The following is a 21,883-nucleotide window of genomic DNA, read 5'->3' as shown; positions in this document are numbered from 1 at the left end:
GTTAAATTAAGAACTCTCCCCCATAAAATGTCATTCCCGAAAGAACAACAAGAGCGACCTTACTTTTGCAAGAAAAAAAGAATTTAAATGTATACTTTGATTCCTAACAGAACTGTTATCTAAGGAGAAACAAATACGAAATTGAAACAACACTACACTGATGTTTTAAGCCTTGATTTCCCAAAAGATATGAATGGGTCCAGGGGCAAAAGGCTAGAGAACTAATGAAACAAAACAACACCAATAGACTACCGCAAGTGTTGAAACGTAGCAGTATCTAAAGGTTTGGTGAGAATATCAGCCAATTGTTGTTCGGAAGGTACAAATTCCATATTGATGATACCATTTTCACAGAATCTCTAATAAAATGATACCTTATGTCAATGTTCTTAGTTCTTGAGTGCTCAACAGGATTCTCAGTAATGCGAATCTCACTTGAGTTATCACAAAATATCTTCATTACGCCAGTGTCAATTCCATAATCAGCAAGCATTTGTTTTATCCATAGAATTTGAGTACAACATGAACCTGCAGAAATGTATTCTGCTTCGCATGTAGACAGGGATTGTGAGTTTTGTTTCTTGTTATGCCATGCCACAAGATTCAACGCAACATAGTAAAATCCCCCCGAAGTACTCTTTCTGTCTTGTACACATCCTGCCCAATCTGCATCTGAATAGGTTGTAATATCAGTGTTAGTATCAAAAGTATATGATATACCATAACCGATAGTGTGTTGGATATATCGCATGATGCTCTTCGCAGCTGCAAGATGAGATTCCTTTGGATTAGCCTGAATCTAGCACAACAACCAACACTTAAAGTAATATCAAGTCTAGTAGCTGTAAGATATAAGAGGCTTCCAATGATAGATCGATAAATCTTTTGATCTGCATTTACTCCTTTCTCATCTCGATGTAGTTTACCAGTAATGGGCATAGGTGTCAGTTTTGGAGTTGACTTATCAAGACCGAACCTTGTCACAAGATCCTTAGCATATTTTTCTTGAGATAAGTAAATTCCATCCTAATGTTGTTGAATCTGTAATCCTAAAAAGAATTTTAATTCACCAACATTGCTCATTTCGAACTCCCTACCAAGAGAGACTTGAAAATCTTTTGCAAGTTTCTCAGAAGTCGATCCATAGATGATATCATCTACATAAACTTGAGCAATGACCACATCTTTCCCACTCCACTTGGTAAACAAGGTTTTATCAGCTCTACCTCTCGAAAAACCTTTCCTGAGAAGAGAAGTAGTTATTTTTTCAAACCAGGCACGAGGTGCTTGTTTCAACCCATATAATGCCTTTTTGAGCTTAAGGACATGATCTGGGAAGTCAGGATTTTGAAATCCCTTTAGTTGAGCAACATAGACATCTTCCTTTAAATTTCCGTGTAGGAACGCGATTTTATGTCCATTTGAAACAACTTAACCTTAAGAAAACAAGCATGAGATAATAGCAACCGAATGGACTCAAGGCGTGCAACAGGAGCAAAGGTTTTGTCAAAGTCAATACCTTCAATCTGTGAATATCCTTGAGCGACAAGTATGGCTTTGTTTCTGAAAATGGTGCCAAATTCATCAGACTTGTTCTTGAATATCCATTTGGTACCAACAATATTGATATTGGATGGACGATGTACGAACTCCCATACATCTTGTCTTTGAAATTGATTTAACTTTTCATGCATTCATTCACCCAAAAGGGAGCGCTAAGAGCTTCATCAATATTTCTGGGTTCTACTTGCGAAAGATAACAACTAAAATTGCAAATATTTTGAAGTTGTCCTCTTGTCTTAGCTGTAGAATCTTTTCCTCCAATAATACTGTTAGTATCATGATTCATTTGAACCCATAGGTGTCATGGAGGAACACGTTCTTGTTCAACAGGAATAGCCTGATCAGTGCTCTTCTCCTCGTCACTGGAAATATCAGGATCAGTGACTGTAGGAACGACTTCAACTGATTATGGGATTTCCTTGACTTTCTCAATTGTCTCAGTTGAGGCAATTCAGCAGGAGGGTTATCATGAAGAAAACTGCTCAGATCATCAATGATGACATTTGCAGATCCATCATAACTTGGGTTCTGAGATTAAATACTCGAAAACCACGACTATCAGAAGCATAGCTAAGAAAGATACCTTCATCGCTTTTAGAATCAAATTTCCCTTTCTGTTCTCGATCTTTCAGAATGTAGCACTTACTTCCAAACACTATGAGACAATGTAAGTTGGGCTTCCTACTGTACCACAGCTCATAAGGAGTGTTTAGGTTTTCGGCCGTAGGTATACACGGTTGATCAAATAACATGCTGTGAAAAAACTTCTCCTCAAAACCTTATCGGTAAGTTTTTGTGATGGAGCATTACACTGGCCATTTCCTGAATGTTCCTATTCTTCCTTTCTGCAACTCCATTAGCTTGAGGAGTAATGGATGGTGAGTATTGTCGAATAATCCCCAGTTTGTCACAAAATTCAAACACCTTAATGTCCTTGAATTCAGTTCCACGGTCGCTTCTAATTTTCTTTAGTTTGCGACCTTGTTCATTCTGGATTCTATTAAAAATAATCTTGAATTCACCAAGGGTTTCATTCTTATGAGCTAAAAAAGCCACCCAAGTGAACCTGGTGTAATAATCTACCATAACTAAAACATACTTCTTCCCAGCAACCGTAGGTTCTTGAATAAGACCAAAGATATCCATATGAATTAAATCAAGTGGAGCTTTAGTGAGAATATCTCGAGATGATTTATGTGGAACTTTCGTTTGTTTTCCCTTTTGACAGGCACCACAGACACCATTAATCTTTGCATTGATTTTTGGAACGCCTCTAACAAGTTCTTTGTTAATGATCATAGTTAGAAGGCGATAATTGATGTGACCAAAACACTCATGCAAACGATGTGTAGATTTCACCTTAGTCAAATTGCAACAATTACTAAACTGAGTATCAACAAGATAACAATTATTTTTATCACGAGTTCCCTGAAAAATTACTTTTTCAGCTTTGTCTACAATGTCACATCCATTCGCATTGAAGACAACTTTATGGCCTTTGTCACAAATTTGACTAACAGAAAGAAGGTTTGCAGTCATACCTTTAACGTATACTACATCAACGCCAGGAAGTTTGATCGTCTCCTTCTTGCTTATGTAACAATAACTCCCATCTCCGAATGTTACAAGACCTCCTTCAAAGTCGCTTAATTTCACAAACCACGAAAGATCTCCAGTCATATGTTGACTACATCCACTATCAAGAAACCATTGAAAGGGTGATGTTTATTTTAGAGCAAAAGCTCCCATACTAACACTACTATCCCGTTTGGGATTTCTTGTTAGACTTGTACACCTTTTTAGAGAAGTAAAAAGTTGTTCAGCTTTCTTATGAAGATTATCCGTAACCTTTAAACTTTTCCTGAGTAATCTGTACATGTATGTTGAAAATGATTGTGAGAATCACAGAACATACATGGACCAACATCTTTAATCTCATCTGAGTAGTTCTGATTCCCATCAGGTTTCACAAAGCCTAAACCTCGCTTATCCCCTGACTTGCCACAATTCTTCAGAGAATAATTAAAGGAGTTATTCAAATCCATTGAAGGAACTTTGACAGGCTTCAAATCTTTATACTTTGCAATTTCTGTAATAAGATCTGAATTGATCCGCTTGTTCATCCAACTTCTTTTGGAGAATAACCATTTCTTCAGAACTTTCTCTAAGATCAGAGTTCAATCCTGGTGAAGCGTTTATCGATACTTTACTATCCATAGAGTCAGATCGCTACAAACACAGACTTATAAGGTCTTAAACGTGTTTGCCTGCTCTGATACCAATTGAAAAAGCGGGGGTCTAACAACCACACCCAATATTTCCCTTAGAAATTTGTATGGACTAACTCCAATATACTTTCAAGAGAATCAACTACAAAGTCAGACTCAATCTTAAGAAAAGTATATCCGAGAGTTATATCTCAATTTCTTAATTCAATATGCAATCAAACAAATAGGAATTTGCGAGCCCGATTGAATATAAGAAATAACTTGGATGGTATCAAAAACCAATATACAAATGTCAATCAATACAATCAACAACCAAAGGTTGGATTCACAATCGATTGAACTAACGCACAACCTGTGATATTTCAATTATATAAACAAATATAATGCGGAAAAGAAATATTAAAGACACCAGAAATTTTGTTAACGAGGAAACCGCAAATGAAAAAAAACTCCGAAAGCTAGTCCATATTTGAACACCACATTGTATTAAGCCGCTACAGACACTAGCCTACTCCAAGTTAACTTCAGACTGGAATGTAGTTCGTCCCTAACCAATCCCACACAGATCAAGGTACAGTCGCGTTCCTTATTCCTCTAGAACCACGCCGGATTCTGCGCACTTGATTCCCTTAGCTGATCTCACCCACAACTAAGAGTTGCTACGAACCAAAGTCGAAGACTTGATAAACCAATCTGTCTCACACAGAAAAGTCTATTGAATAGATAAATCTGTCTGCCACATAAATACCTATGAGTTTTGTTCCGTCTTTTGATAAATCAAGGTGAACAGAAACCAATTGATAAACCTGGCTTATATTCCCGAAGAACAACCTAGTAATATCAATCACCTCACAATAATCTTAATCGTATGGTAACGAAACAAGATATTATGGAATCACAAACGATGAGACGAAGATGTTTGTGATTACTTTTTATCTTGCCTATCGGAGATTAAACACGATATAATACTCAACACGTTAGAAAACAGCAAGGTCAGAACACGCAACTGCAGAGAAAATAGTTGGGTCTGGCTTCACAATCCCAATGAAGTCTTTAAGTCGTTAACCTAGTGGGTTTCGAAAAAAACTAAGTTTAAAGGAGAATCGACTCTAGTTGCAACTAATATCACACATGAGGTGTGGGGATTAGGTTTCCCAGTTGCTAGAGTTCTCCCATATATAATCTTCAAATCATGGTTTGCAATTAATGCTACCTTGGTAACAAAGAATTTAATATTCACCGTTCGATGAAAACCTGATTAAACTCAAGCTAATATCTTTCAACAATTAGATCGAATTTAGCTTGTTACACAGAAATGAAAAATGACTTCATTTAGATATGAGTAACCGTACCTAAACGTGTACACCTTTGTTGGCTCAACAATAGTTAACCGAAGTTAGCCATATGAACACTTTCCTATCAACCATATTCATCTTAAACATAACTAGTTCAAATGACTCAAATGAAACTAGTTCTAGAGTTGTTCAATTGTTTATATTCTCATAGAAGTATACAAGACACAATTGAAGCAAAATCGATTTTGATTCACTCAAATCAATTCATGAACATGATAGCCTCGGTTTGCAAAAGATTGCATTCCTTATTATATAAATAAATGTATTATTTCATGAAAAAACCGATTTTAGAACATAACCTACTCAAGTATGCGAACGAGTACGCATACCTAAGTGGTCGTACTAAGTTTGGGTTTGCCAGTATGCGAACGGGTACGCATACCTTCCAAACTCAGTTGAATTTCCGGAACTTGAAACTCACGCCACTATGCATACTAAGTTCCCGGACTTTCATTAACCAACCAGTACGCATACGGGTATGCACACTATGGTTCCCGGTCTTGGAATAACTTGCAACAGTTAGCATACAAGTACGCATACTATGTTATATCCAATCATGGTTATTTGTTCTCTCAATCTTCTCTTACTGGTCATCATTTTGGGACAGGGTAGATTCGACCAATTCATACACCTTTCACTAGGCACAAAACCATTTAGATTATTATAAAACCAGCATAATACAATGAGATTCCTATAGTCCAGCACCTTTTCAAAGTACCACTATCACCAATGACTATGAAACAAAATATGCCAACTATCCCCAACCAAATCCAAATGAACTAAAAGTAAGCAAATTAAACAAATTTAAGATGTTTTCCAACTGCTAAGAAGTGCATATCATACTTACAAGGGAAGAAAAGGTTTTAGTTTAAACCCATAAAGATTACGAGGTCCTTGCTATTTTATTTTCCAACCAACCACTGGCTACCAGGGCATACTGCACTAATTAGCATAGCTACTAAGTATAATCTAATTTACTAGTGTCCAATAGTAATTAAAGCTCACTATATCACACATGATGTGGTCCTATAATTCTATACTGCAACCTCAGACACCACAACATCATTACAAACATTTACATTTTTGCAAGTCTAGTGAGGTAGAGAACAACCAAATATTCATTGAAGTTGCAAGTCTTAAAGAGAAATCATCTTAATATCACTGAAACCAGCGTAACCCTATTGGATTTCTAGTGCATAGAAAGTTAGCCGATAAGGATTAGCACTGAATCAGGTTTACGGCTTATTTGCAGGTCGAGAGTTCAGGACATCAAACATAGAAATTTAAAAAGCCATGGTGGTTAAGTTCAACTCTAAACCAACAAAATTATTAAAACCCCAAATTTAATGGAAATACTGTAAACCCATTCAGGAAATATTCACGAATCATTCATTATAAACAAGTTTGGAGAAAAACCCCAAATCGAACGTGTAGAACCTAGCTTATCAGTTTACACAATTAAAGTTGATATCCTTTAAGTTGATATGATTTAAAGAAACTATGGGTTAATAATACCTGAATTTGAAGTTTAATCATTCAATTATGCAATAGAACCAATATTGGGAGAAACCCTAGTTTCACTGTATTGGCAACTTCAATTAAAGAATAAGATTATAACAGAAAAACCGGATCAAATATTGCGTCGGGCAAGGTAATCAGACCCATTCAGATATGAATCCCCATGATCAGTTAGGTAAGAAAATTATTACCTCCTCAACTTCAAAATTTGAAAACAACAAGGATAGAATTTTTCTGCCACATCTCATAAAATCGCAAATGCTAACAGCTTTAGAAACTCAAGGTAATCCTTATATCGACAAAGTTCACTCAAGCATTATTTCAATTAGTTTCTTTTCAAAAACAAATTTCAGTTGTCGAGAAAGGGGAGAGAAAAAAAAAAAGGAAAATTACCCCAAAAATATTGAACTCCCCCTTTTAAAGTTGGCGTTCTCTGTTAATAAACCAAAACACCACACGTATAAAACACAAGAAAAAAAAGTGTACAATATGTAGACACGTGTATTTACATGCATAGCTATTTAGACACCCAGCGGTTTAGACTAAGGCAGACTTCACTATTTAGGCATTATCATTTATTATTTGGGCAACTGAATATGTCAAAGGCTATTTAGCATTAGAGATTTTGGCACTCTAAGTGCAAAATTGAGTTGACGGGTTTGGTCAAACCCGAGAAAAGGTTCGTACTGTTACACCATTAACACCTTGAAAAGAATTTTGTCCCCAAAGTTCAAAATAAAGCTTAGAAGTAAGGAGGAATACCTGTAGTCGCATTACAACAAAACGATGACGAGTCCAAAACACACAATCCCGAATGGACCGGAACCACTCTGATACCAACTGTGACGAACCAGAGAATCTGGACTTCCAAGGAACCGGGTTTCGGCCCGCTTGACAAGCTCCGACTCCCTGATACGCCACTCAAGAAACCGGACTTTCAAAATTTTGGAACGAATTCGTATTTAACCTGCAAAATGTTCATTGAATTATCCCAAGAACAACAAACTTGAGATCCTGCTAAACAAAAATCTTATTGGTCTCAAAGTTGGAATTCTATGAGCATATGTCTCATACCATAATACTCATAAAATTCCACGAGGGATCCAATTTCCAAAAAATTAAATATAAGAGTCGGCCAATTGCCTAAAATAAAATTTGGCCAGTTGCCAACCCACTAACTTATACGGCCAGTTGCCAAACTTAACACGAGCCAATTGCCCAAAAATAACAGACGACCAGTTGCCACATTAACACGGGCCAATTGCCCAAAAATGACGGATGGCCAGTTGGCAAATTAACACGGGCCAATTTCCAAAAATAACAGACGGCCAGTTGCCAAATTAACACGAGCCAATTGCCCAAAATAACAAACGCCCAGTTATCAAATTAACACGGGCCAATTTCCCAAAATAACAGACGGTCAGTTGCCAAATTAAGGTTGTTCTGGTTACCAACCTTCATAGGCCAGTTGCCCATGATATATACTTGCCAAGATTGCAATCATGTCTGAATAGATGGTATGAACTGCAAAGCAGTAACCAGGACTTTCAGATGATATGAACAACCTTGCATAATTATGCTGAACCACATAGCGGCTGCCTACGTATCCTCTATGTAGCTCGAAGGGATCAAGCACGACCGTAGTTCGTCACCTTTGTTTAGATAATATGAACTAACTTCAACGGCAGCAACTACCTCTCACAATGGATGGTATGAATTGCATAGCAACAACTATCCCTAGCTCCCCGCATCACCAATGGTATGATAATAATTACTACGGGGATGATTACCAACACTGACTAAACACATGGAGTACTGCATTTACATGGTCACAAAGATTGTAATATTTTTACACATTTAATTAAATAAAAGAACATATATTCTAGCAAGTTTAAGTGTATCTATGCATTAAGAAAGGTCCCACCGCTGAACTTCATCCATGAGTCCCGAGATTAGAGTACTGCCAGCAAATTCAAGACTAAAGACTACCTAAAAGACTTCATGCATTCAAATGGAAGGAGTGTACGTTCATTAGTATTTACTTAAACAAATCATCTGGCAGTTGGCAATATAAGAAAAAGATTACGAACGACTACACTAGCTTAGAGATTCATTTTAATACTTAAATAGCCATCATCTCATTTAGCTATCATTCTACCAAGGATCTCTAGGAGACTAACAAAGATTGATGGCTCAATGAGATTTAATTTCTGAAATTTTTAACCTTCCAACACATCTGCCATAGAACACATAAAAATTATCTAAGTAATAAATGGATGGAACGCACGGTACCTGAATAAGAAGTTAAATTCCATACAATTAGAGCAGATGCACAACCAATACGAAGGACCAATAATGGTAGTGATGGAGGGTCCGCTACAGAAAAACATGGCCATATATATACTTACAAGAACAACATCAACAAATTACTAATTATGTTTTCCAAAAAACCCAACCATTTCACATGTCAATCTAACAAAATTCGGCCAGTATATATAAGCCGATTTCCAAAACATTTTAGAAATCCCGAAGTAGTATATTGCTACTAAATTTTCCTTTGTACAATGATTCTTGTATACCAACAAATTGAATCTTCTCAATCCATTATCAGTTGGATATGGATCCAATATTTTATACGATTGAACCATTAAGAAGTTTAATCTTCCCATGCCATACAGAATAGACCAAATGACTCACACCACTTCATTCAAGATTAGTAATTAAATAACCATTGAATCATGCATAAATCTATCTAAGTTTACCACACGCTGGCCATAACCACAACATAAGTTTAGTTTATAATATATTCTATTAACACCATTAGTCACGACGTGCAAATATATCTAAATTAAAACTGGTCTATCCGATGAAACCAACAAAATAGAACAGAATTCACGGTCACGGATGCATTTATTTTCTACAATAATAAATTAAGAGGTCAACGCACACTATTAGTTGACGTAGCTGCTAGCCAACGATCCAATCCGATACCAATGACGGCTAAGCATTTCACAGTTAAATTGTTATAACATTTTTTTAAAACTCTCACATATCTAGCAGACAGTGATAATATTAATCATGGGAATAAGTTCCTCACCTGCTTCCTCAACTTGCTTGTCTTCCAGACTCAAGTTTCCCGTGGCCGCAGAGTAAAATTGTGTCCATACGGCAATGGTACTCGAACGAATTCAGCTTCCGGTGATGCTGATGTTAGTGGTAGCCTAGGATAGGTGCAGCCGGTCATGCTTTTCATCAAACACTTGGAATGCATCTGGAAACTGGTGACCAAGAATATGTCATGCTGTGTTATTCTTCTCATTTATATAACATTTTTGGTTCTGCAAACTCAAGTTTGACAATGACCTATACTTCATAAACCATTCATAACTATGAATCGACCATTTACTCTCGTCATTCTGCCAAGATATACATTTAAAAATGTAGCTAGATAGCAGATAGACTTACAAAATAGTAATCAAAAAATGCGGGCACCATTTACAAGGATTGATATAGAGAAATAGCAAATGGGAAAAAGAGAACAAGCCAAATCAACCTTCTACACTTTCAATTTAGAAGTCTCAATTCTCCATTCACTTATACACCGTATGTAGAACAATAATTTGATTTCAAAATAAAGCATATGGGATTTCAAAAGCAATTCTAAACTCATTATTGTTAGATATCAAAGACCCCAATGTCCTTTGCTATAGTCGTGGTAGGAAAAAAAAATGTAAATTAGTTTTGATCTCTCAATCTCCTCTTACTGGTCATCATTTTGGGACAAGGTAGATTCGACCAATTCATACACCTTTCACTAGGCTCAAAACCATTTAGATTATTATAAAACCAGCATAATACAATGAGATTCCTATAGTCCAGCACCTTTTCAAAGTACTACTATCACCAATGACTATGAAACAAAATATGCCAACTATCCCCGACCAAATCCAAATGAACTAAAAGTAAGCAAATTAAACAAATTCAAGATGTTTTCCAACTGCTAGGAAGTGCATATCATACTTACAAGGGAAGAAAAGGTTTTAGTTTAAACCCATATACGAGGTCCTTGCTATTTCATTTTCCAACCAACCATTGGTTACCAGGGCATAACGCACTAATTAGTACAGCTACTAACTATAATCTAATTTACTAGTGTCCGATAGTAATTTAAGCTCACTATATCACACATGATGTGGTCCTAGAATTCTATACTGTAGCCTCAGACACCACAACATCATTACAAACATTTACATTTTTGCAAGTCTACTGAGGTAGAGAACCAAATATTAAGTGAAGTTGCAAGTCTTAAAGAGAAATCATTTGAACATCACTGAAATCAGTGTGACCCTATTAGATTTCTAGTGCATATAAAGTTGGCCGATAAAGATTAGCAGTGAATCAGGTTTATGGCTTATTTGCAGGTCGAGAGTTCAGGACATTAGAAATTTAAAAAGCCATGGCGGCTAAGTTCAACTCTAAACCAACAAAATTATTAAAACCCAAAATTTAATGGAATTACTGTTGTTTGAGGGTAAAAACTGATTCTGCTATTTTTGGTAAATTTGGGTGTGTTGAGAAACGAATTCAAACCCTAAACAAATGCACTGCACGAGAGTACTTTAGATTCGAGAGATCAATCTGTAAGACTCTGGCCTAAACCAAGAAATGGTCATTCCAAATTCGATTCGGTCACAAGGTGAAGGAGAAGGGTTGATCTTAGGGAGGGAAGCGAAGAAGGTATTTGAGATCAGAGTGTTGAATTATGAAGGTGTGGTTGTGTATCAGGAAAATGGTTTCTGGCTACTTGTGTTGATAATACTTGTGTTGTTGAAATAGGTTGAAATCCTATTTATACAAGTCATTGAGCGCACACCCTGATCTCGTAGGAAGTGGAGGTGATTAAGCAGTGGAGAAGTGGGGTTGTGTAAAGAGTGGTGATCACCACGTTTCCATTATGAGGGAGAACTGATCACACTTTCACCCACTATTCCCATTATTGTTAACCGTCCGTCTTTCCTGACACTTTCTCGTAATGGGCGCGTTGCACGCGCATGCTGTAAACCGCCAGACCAATACCCTAGTGAGTATCCCCCCAGTTTGTGACATGTTTGATATCTCGAGTAAATGGGTCAATTCATGGGACTTGCCGCTGAAAGCAGCACGCAGTGCTTTAGGTTAAATAACTAAGTTATTTGTGAAGCCGATATTCATGAAAAATCGTATGTAGTCGATGCACGTAAAACATCTCTTTTAAATAAGCAGCTCCAAACAATCTATGTGCATAGATCATCGTTGTTTTATAGATCAATCGAATCAGTCAAGGATCGAGCGTCTGAAAAGGAGTACGACCGCCCTTTTTCAGGGAGTTGGTGGGTGCTACGCACACATCCTAAGGAGTGGCCAATCAGTTCCTATAGGAGAGTGGCGACTGGTAGCCATTCTAAAATCCTATCGGTCGATCCAAGTTAGATCTGGGCCGCTTAAATAGACTAGCCAAGTTGAGTGGCTGAGGCGATTTGCGGCAGTTAATGACTGCTGTTGAATTACATGCAAGCAGCACAAATAGTTACCTTTGGGCGATCGTTTGGGATCCCTATGAGCTAGTTGTTGCTTGGCCGATTTTCCCTCATGAAATAAGAGTGGATGGTGATCAAAACGACATCTTGTTGGTCACCTGAAATCAAATCTAGGCCGGTAAATTTGTCTGGCGAAGTTTGATGGTGGAGATGATTTGCGGAAGTTGCATACTGCCGTTGATATAATTTTAGGGTTTAGGGGACGCGTAGCCAACCCTATTTTGGCTAGTCGAATCAAAGCGCTGGGCGCTGACTCGAACATGCCGATTGGCCATGTACAAAGACGAGGCGTTGGTGAATATGCTAACATCTCCTGGGCCATCTAAAATTAAATCCAAACCACTTGATTAGGCTGGCGAAGATGGATGGTCATGATCGATTTGCTCCAGTATGTTACTGCCGCAAACACCAATTAGGGTTTCAAAGCAGCGCGTTCACCCTACTTTTGGTGAACGATTATATACGCTCTTGGCTTGCCATAAGCAAGTTGATCGACCAAGGGTGGAGCTGGGTCGACGGTGAACGCGACGAAACCTCATTGGCCATCTAAAACTGAATCTAGGTCGTCCGACCAGGCTGGCGAAGATGGACGGACACAGTCAACTTGCGGCAGTTGTATGATGTTGCAACCTATACTAGGGTTTTGGAATAGCGCGTTCGCTCTAGTTTGGGCAAACGTTTTAACACCCTGGGACTTGCCGTGGGCAGGTCGATACTAAGGGAGAAATTAAGCCGCCAGTGAACACGCCAATACTTCTTTGATCGTTCGAGATGCAATCTACGTCGTCCAACTAGGCTGGCTAAGTTGGACGGATGTGATGGATTTTGAGACCGTTTTTGCCGGTCCTAGTTCGTTTGCGTATATTTTGCCAACAACGCGATCACCCACATTAGGGTTAATCGTTCGAAGCGCTGTGGATGTTCTAGATGGGATTCGCTCGGTCGGAATGCTAATGGGCCCACCCGTGGTCATTGTGATGATCGCCTAATTCTGCCAGGAGTAGGCTAGGTTTGTTGAATTACGCGGCCAAATTGTGTGGTCGTGATCGTTTCTTAAGACTGATATTAACAGTCTAGATTTTCCCTAAGGAATTTAAGCGTGTTCGATCGAGCTAACTTAAAAGTGCATCGATACAAAATTCTCTTTGTCAGAGAGTGATGCAGCCTGTGTGAGTACGTCCATGAAGATCTCTGATGGTATTTATCAATGAAGTTGTAGTAAGATGATTCGTTCACTCAGACTTGTTGAGAATTTGTTTTAAAACTTCATAACAAAAATATATACAAATATCGTGACGGGATGAAGAGATGATTGGGACTCGGGATTCCACCAATTCTCACATTCATGCGGTTCAACTATTAATTCCGGACAATTAAAGCTCATAAAATAACAAACATCGACTCTAAATCTTTGCCAAGGTAGATTTTATAAAGAATTATATGTAAATCACAAGCATGACGCATCAAAAGTACCTAAGACTAAGCATGCGACATCAAACGAAATCACAAATAATCAAGAAAAATCATAAATCAATTATAATAGTGCAAACAGTCATAAAGGAATTAAATAGAATTACCACATGGGTGAAAAACAGCTTCCTCCGTCGTCCCAGTGATGGGTTCTAGCTCCACATGGTGAAAACACGCTCAGAATAGTTTTTCATTGCTCAAGGGGTGTTTACAATGGCAAATATGGAGAAACTAATAAAATAACCGAGTTTGCAACTGTATAAGGGCGTTACAACTCGCTGTTACAAATCTGTGTTACAAGTAAACTATAGCTCAGAACTGTTGCAGTGCAACAGTCGTAAGTAGTGAGAATAGATCACACTTTATAAACGACAGACTACTAGTGTAGCTTGTTCTTCTTTTTCACTTCTCTGCTAAAAATGAACACGACTCTGCAACATGATTTTTACACTCAGTTTCTCACCCTAACTCTCCATCCCCCTTCTAAGACATCCCAACACCTCTTTTATACCCAACAGCCCCTCCATATCCCCATTCTAAGACATCCCAGAACATGCAGAATATTTTCCCTTTACTCTCACAGGAATTGCCGAGATTTCCTTCCTTTTTTTTCTCTTCACGCTTCTGCTGATGTCGACACTCTCTCAGGGAATTGGTTTCACGTTCTAGCCTAAGTAAAACTGTTTCTATCCACGCGCGAACTACCAAACATAGCCATCTGACTAGGGACAAAATAAGAATATCTGAGATACTCTCGTGGTTGGTTGTGTGCTGGAATTCACTATTTATTCGAATCCAACTAACTTACCAGTCCTGTTTGGTAATAACAAGGTGGTAGCAAACCAAAACAGGCAACAAATCCGGCCAACTCATCATGCAGAATCCGACCAAATATCCCGTGAATATCAACTTCTCTGTCTTGCTCTCAATGAATTATCCAACCACTTTTAACTGATTCCAAATCCCATACCAACCCTGTCTAGCTGAATCGAGCCCATCCAACAAAAATCAGCCATTGAATCTCAAGATATCACGTCCAAATGGTGAACCCTAATTCTGCCAGTTCACTACTCCATTTTCCCGCCAAAACTAGAATTTGAAATGATGAAGAAGGGTTCCCCTTATCCAACAGCTGGGGGTGGAAATATCAGGTGGGTGTTAATGACACATTTGGGCTACACATAGCCGTGGGTGCCCCTTAGCCAATTCTGGGGTACGTATAGCAAATGTCCTCCGTGGGTGATCCAAGAAACTTTTCGAGCCGAATTTTCCAACAATATTTATTTTCAAAAAATACCTACAAACACACAAAATACCATAATAAGTACGAAATCGAGTACTAACAATACGAAACATTGAGGAAAAATTAGACACATAAATGCTTCCATCAATCTCAACACTGACACTTCGGGAGATTCGTGCTACTCTGCTGAGAGTGAACATTTAATCGTCATGTCATGCGAATATTGAGAGTTCGGCTGGGAACATAGCTTAGGAAAATACTAGGCAAGTCATGCATTAGTGAATAATGCTAGTGGAAGATAAAATTCACAGAACATTTTGGGATTGCTATTGCACGCACCATTCTGAGTAAATTTTATATATACAGATATATTGAATTGCTCAATACATATGTGAGCGAAGAGACTTAATTACTCATTCCTTTTAAATGGATTATGTTCCTTTGCAGGATGACAACGCATTAAATACAGGGTTTACGATTTTATCCCTTGAACTAAAAACCACCATCAACAACTGTAAACCCATTCAGGAAATATTCACGAATCATTCATTATAAACAAGTTTGGAGAAAAACCCCAAATCGAACGTGTAGAACCTAGCTTATCAGTTTACATAATTAAAGTTGATATCCTTTAAATTGATATGACTTAAAGCAACTATGGGATAATATTACCTGAATTTGAAGTTTAATCATTCAATTCTGCAATAGAACCAAAATTGGGAGAAACCCTAGTTTCACTGTATTGGCAACTTCAATTAAATAATAATATTATAACAGAAAAACCTGATCAAATATTGCATCGAGCAAGGTAATCAGACCCATTCGGATATGAATCTCCATGATCAGTTAGGTAAGAAAATGATTACCTCCTCAGCTTCAAAATTTGAAAACAACAAGAATAGAATTTCTCTGCCACATCTCATAAAATAGCAAATGCTAACAGCTTCAGAAACTCAAGGTAATCCTTATATCGACAGAGTTCACTCGAGCATAATTTTAATTAGTTTCTTTTCAAAAACAAATTTCAGTTGCCGAGAAAGGGGAGAGGGAAAAAAAAAGGAAAACTCCCCCAAAAATATTGAACTCCCCCTTTTTAAAGTTGGTGTTCTCTGTTAATAAACCAAAACATCACGCGTATAAAAACATGAAAAAAAAGTGTACAATATGTAGACACGTGTATTTACATGCATAGCTATTCAGACACCCAGCGGTTTAGACTAAGGCAGACTTCACTATTTAGGCATTAACATTTATTATTTGGGCAACCTGAATATGTCAAAGGATATTTAGCATTAGAGATTTTGGCACTCCAAGTGCAGAATTGAGTTGACGGGTTTGGTCAAACCCAAGAAAAGGTTCGTACTGTTACAATGTTACAAAGAGATTTTCACATGATCATCTTTTGACTTTCATCAAGAATATAAGATGAACTTGGTTAAAGCGAAAGCTTACCAACACATATTTCGAGAAATATGTAAGCGAGTTAAACTCAGCTCGAAATATCAAATGTGTATAATCGAAGTCTATATAGATACACGACTTTTGTCTCAAATAGGAGATAAAGTAGATAAACTTTTGAGTGATAAATGAGTTCAAGTCTCCACATACCTTTATTGATGAAGTTCCACAAGATCCCCTTAGTAGTTCTTCGTCTTCAATCGATGAATGCCGTGAAGTCTAATGCTCAACTGCACTTACTATCCTAATCCGAGACTTAGCTATAAGTAGACTAAAAATCAAGACTTATAGTTTTGGCAGCTAAATTTGACAAACAAGCCTGAGATAGCAACGCTTGCGAGTTCGACCGAGAAACGCTCTAACATACACTATGGTCTAGGGTTTTGGAACTATGGATAATGATATTTCATGGAAAATACCTGTTATTGAACTTATAAGCATGAGACTAAAACCATGGTTCACAAAAACAAAGTGATTTAGTGAATAAAGTCCACTAAATAAGACATTTAATTAATGAATATTTTTCCACTTAATTAACAAGTAATATAGTGAAGTCAAGTTCGTTCCTACAGAGAGCAAGAGGTTTTAATTGTCTTATAATGTCACAAAGAGGGGTTTTGTTTTAGATTTTAAAAAGCAAAAGAAATAAACAAAGCAATTGAAAATATAAAGTTGAAATCAATAATAGAAACAAGATCAATGAGTCATTATTCGTTACAAAATAATGATTCAAGTTATGTTTTCATCCACTTGTTATTAATCGTAAATTATCACCAATCGTGGGAAAGCAGCTAGATAAGTGCCAACTCCTAAATCCTTAGTGTCACCAGATAGGGAAGTTCTCGCCTACTGGATTCTATTAGTCAAAACCACCTAGTAGTAGATCAGTCAAGATGTAATTTAGTTTAACACATTAATATTTATGAATTTATTAGATTGATACTAGTAATTAGACTCTTAGATCAAGGTCTACTTGCTAGCACTGTTTACACAAACAATTTCTCCGCAAAATCCTTTTGCAAGGACTCGTGTTTTCTACTTGAGGGCCACACCTGAAGTGGATGCCATGTTTCTCTTTGATAAGTGGATGTCATGAGTAATTTCCTGAGTGCCTTCAATGATTTTTTATAAACACAAAACTGGTTACTCCTTTATCTCAGTTGAGCTCCCATTAGTGTTTGCCTGTAAAATAATGATTATGCCCTTCTTGTTAAACCTGGATTATTTTTATTATTTTCCTCCACATGACTGCAAAGTACCTATCACTCAAAAACAAATGTAAACTACATAATTTACGAGAAAAATAACAACGAAAGCATAATTCATAGATAGTTAATTAGGGTGTTTTCACACCTATTAGGAACTCATGTACGCTTATGAGAAGTTCGCCTTAAAATTACACAGAAGAATATACACCATGTTCCAGGATACTGGAACCACGTACAATGATAGTTCTTGGAAAATATGTCTTATGAACTTTCAAGCATAAACCGCGCTCATTAACACTCAATGCTTAAACCATGATTCACAAACATAAAGTGATTTAGTAAACAAAGTTGTCTTAGAAGTGTTTATGAGAGTTGTAGCAATGCCAAACATATTTGTGAAAATAGTTTATGAGCATTTGCTTAGTTCGATACTGGGTAGGTATGTTTAGGGGTATGAATACCTATAGACTAGTCCATGAACTCAGGTTGTTGGGGTACACATACTGGGTATGTGTACCCTTATTCATTCACGAAAACATACCCTTGGGGTACATGTACTGGGTATGGGTACCTCCCCCATTCACAAACTCAGAACCTTAGTATGCGTACCCTTACCCAATCAAGACCTCAGACTACTAGGGTATGCATACCTACCCTGTGTCCAGAATTTCAGTAAGTTCCGAAACTCTCTTTAAAAAATTGAAATTATTTCCAATCATCATAGATAATAAATATCATTGCTTGAGAAATTTCCAAATGATCAATTTGAAACAAAAATAGTTCATGAAAATAAAATTGTTCTTAACCAAGATTGTTAAGGATCCATAACATCCATTGCTTGAATCATATTTTGAGAGATTTATAAATATAAGCTTGACTCGAAATTTCTTTTAGTATATACTAAAATCATACGACATAGTCTCATAAGATAGAATCGTAAATGCCGTGAGTAAACAGAGTGGTTCGGTCTTGACATACCTCTTTTTCGTTGAAGCTCTTCAAATGTCTTCGTTTAATTTCCAGTCTTCAATATTCGAGGGCCATACTGTAATTAATCCTAGTCCAAGAATTGAATTTGGTATACTAGAAAACAAGATATAGTTGTGTGCATCCAAAATTGACAACAAACTTGAGATAGCAAAACTTGCGAGTTCGACCAAGCAGTGCTCTAATAATATAGTTATAATAATGGTGGCAATCAAGTTGCTTTCATCGATTGGCTGAATTCCTGGATAAGGAAACATAAATATCAAGCTGCCACCTAAGGTACTGCTTGTTGGTTCATTTGGAAAGCTAGATGTGCGTTTATTTTTGAATCAGTCAATTTAACTGCTAAGCAAACGGTTAAAAGCATCATCAGCCACCTGAGTGATCATAACAAAGTGCACAATCATCCCAACCACATACCGAACTCACTTTTATAGGAGATCTGACACTATTCGACCAACTGGCTATCACTCAACTAACTTGGGGCAATATGTGGTCAACATAAAGATCTGCAATCTTCAACTAATTGACACTCAGATTGTTTACATTGGCAACTAACTGTGTTTGATTATGCAGGAAAATTCATCGAGGTAGAGGGTATCCAGGATACCATGGAAATGATGGATCAAGCAGAGGAACTTAATTAGCCTTTTACTGGACCAAGAAAATGCAGAGAATAAATGTAACAGTAGAAGCTGAAGATGAAACTACTCTACAAATTTTCAAACATATATATCAAGACGCACTCCAAGTATAGGTGGATGCTCTAAATTTGCTTTACTTTGTAAAAACTCAAACTTTCAGGAGATTATTACTTGTATAGAGCATATAATTTTTTTTTTTTTTGCTTTAGACAATATCCACCAGCCTAGTAACGGTGCATCGCACTATGGGTGCCTTAGTCATGTAACGTGGATGCTCTAAATTTGCTTTACTTTGTAAAAACTCAAACTTTCAGGAGATTATTACTTGTATAGAGCATATAATTTTTTTTTTTTTGCTTTAGACAATATCCACCAGCCTAGTAACGGTGCATCGCACTATGGGTGCCTTAGTCATGTAATTCCGTCTTTATTGTCTTTTTTTATTAAAAAAAAGTACTCTTAGATTAATTTTTAATGAGGTTCCAAATTTTGTTTTTGATATCCCAAATAAAAATAAGAATAATGATATAATTGCGCATTAAACTATCTTTTTTTTATTGATAGAAATATATCGTAAAAAAAAGAACTTTCGATGCGTAGTTGAAAACTAACATTGGTAATGGGGATGTCAGATTATTGGAGAAGATACCAGTATCGATATAAAACAGAAAATTTCCTAGTTTGTTTTGTATGAACTTTGGTACCCTCCCGATAAACCACATTAGCCCATTAACAGCCATGGTTAAAAACAGTGTCCCATATAGAACAGTGAAGTAATTCAAATTCAAAAGTTTTTGGCGCCCATGATGATGTTTCTCTTTTTCCTTTCCAATCTGAGCTTTCTCATTCTCAATGCTTCTTTTCTTTTAAGTGAAGTGAAAATGTGCAATCCGGTCTCTCTTTTCGTTTCACACAAGTGATAGAGGCCATCTGTCCCAAAATTGAGGTTATTTTAAGATTATGTTGAATTCAATGTCACTAGTATTCGTATTAACATTCAAACTCTAGCAGTTAGTGCAACATAATAATATCATGGGAATAGAAAAATAATAAGTGCATTTGGTTTTTGATGAAAATTTCTTCTTCTTGACTGATGATAACGATGTGGGTTGAAAATGCAGCTAGCTATAATGGAGAGTAACCTTTTTCATATGCATCACTACATGTACATCATATACTCCAAGCAGTAACCTTTTTCATATGCATAACCTTTTCATCATCACATGATATAAGCAGTAATGAAGCAGGTTCATAAGATGAGGTTCTTATTCACCATCTTTGCTACTCTTGTTTTCCTGTCAGTGAATTTTTTATTGTGTGCATCCCAATCTGTCATCGCCTCTGGAAATGAAACGGATCGATTTGCTTTGCTTGCATTCAAAGATAGAATAACAAGTGATCCCTTTGGAGTACTAACCTCATGGAACGATTCTTCTCATTACTGCACTTGGATAGGAGTTCTATGCATCCGTCGCCATCCAAGCAGAGTCACCGTCTTGAATCTACGCGCAATGAGTCTGACAGGTTCGATATATCCACATATAGGAAATCTTACATTCTTACAAAATCTCAGGCTAAGTAACAATAGCTTCAATGGTGAAATCCCTCAAGAAGTTGGTCGTTTGTTCCGACTTCAGTTTCTGTATTTGACAAATAATTCGCTGCAAGGAGAAATTCCAAACAATCTAACCGGGAAAATAGTTTGCACTAAGCTTATATATTTATTTTTAACCGGGAACCAGCTAACAGGGAAACTTCCTACACAGCTTGGTTCCCTATATAAGCTTGTTGTGTTAGAACTGTCACTGAATTACTTTGATGGAGCCATCCCAGTTTCACTTTCAAATATGTCGGCTCTCACTGTATTATCTTTGTCATCAGTAACATTCCGCCAGAGATAGGCAAGTTATCAAGATTAGAGTTTTTTCAGGTGTCAGGAAATAATTTATCAGGAACTATTCCAGCTCAACTTTTTAACATTTCGTCGATATATCTTTTTGCTGTGACCGGCAATCAACTTCATATATCCGTTCCACCCAACGTTGGAAATGCTCTCCCTAATCTTCGATCGCTTGCTGTAGGTGGGAATCTGTTTTCTGGCTCACTACCAACTTCCATATCTAATGTTTCTGGATTGTCTCAGCTTGAGTTCTCTCGCAATCAATTCACGGGACACGTACCTCCTAATTTGGGATCATTGCAAGATCTTGTTAGACTAATTTTAGGTGAGAATCAGCTTGGAACTGGTGAAGCAGATGACTTGAATTTTTTGTCTTCATTATCAAACTGTAGTCACTTAGAAGTACTTGCACTGACTGGTAACAATTTAAGTGGGCAACTGCCTGATTCAATAGCCAACCTCTCAACCAAGCTTACCAAATTATACATGGGAGGAAACCGTATATTCATATTCGGAAAAATAGTGTAATACCCCGATTTCGGCAGTAGTTCGCCGAATGAAATATAAATACATTCCCTAACACCGAGGCCTTTTCAGCAGAATTGGATCCAGAGTTTGTAGAAAACTTTGCAGTTAAGCATATTCGGGCGGGAGTAATCCAGGGATGGCTGACCATCCGGAAAGTTTCTGCTGAATTACCGCAGCGATGCCCGTTGAAAACCCCACACTGTCG

General features: G+C 37.2%; 1 protein-coding gene across 1 annotated transcript; it reads left to right on the top strand.

The window, feature by feature from the left end:
• Positions 1 to 20,488: 20,488 nt before the first annotated feature.
• LOC113295784 (putative receptor-like protein kinase At3g47110) lies at positions 20,489 to 21,678 on the top strand. Its single transcript, XM_026544105.1, has 2 exons — positions 20,489 to 21,042; positions 21,132 to 21,678. The coding sequence occupies exons 1-2, from the start codon at positions 20,489 to 20,491 to the stop codon at positions 21,676 to 21,678; spliced, it is 1,101 nt and encodes a 366-aa protein (XP_026399890.1).
• Positions 21,679 to 21,883: the final 205 nt, after the last annotated feature.

This window comes from Papaver somniferum, chromosome 7, assembly GCF_003573695.1.
Source record: "Papaver somniferum cultivar HN1 chromosome 7, ASM357369v1, whole genome shotgun sequence".
NCBI lineage: Eukaryota > Viridiplantae > Streptophyta > Magnoliopsida > Ranunculales > Papaveraceae > Papaver > Papaver somniferum.
Note: the sequence above shows the minus strand (reverse complement) of the source record. Positions and strands in the feature narration are given on the sequence as shown.

Excerpts from the sequence above, each read along its gene's own strand:
- LOC113295784 (XM_026544105.1), top strand. The coding sequence starts at position 20,489 with ATGAAGCAGGTTCATAAGATGAGGTTCTTATTCACCATCTTTGCTACT. Across the intron at positions 21,043-21,131 it reads TCCCTATATAAGCTTGTTGT|TAACATTCCGCCAGAGATAG; the intron begins GTTAGAACTGTC and ends CTTTGTCATCAG.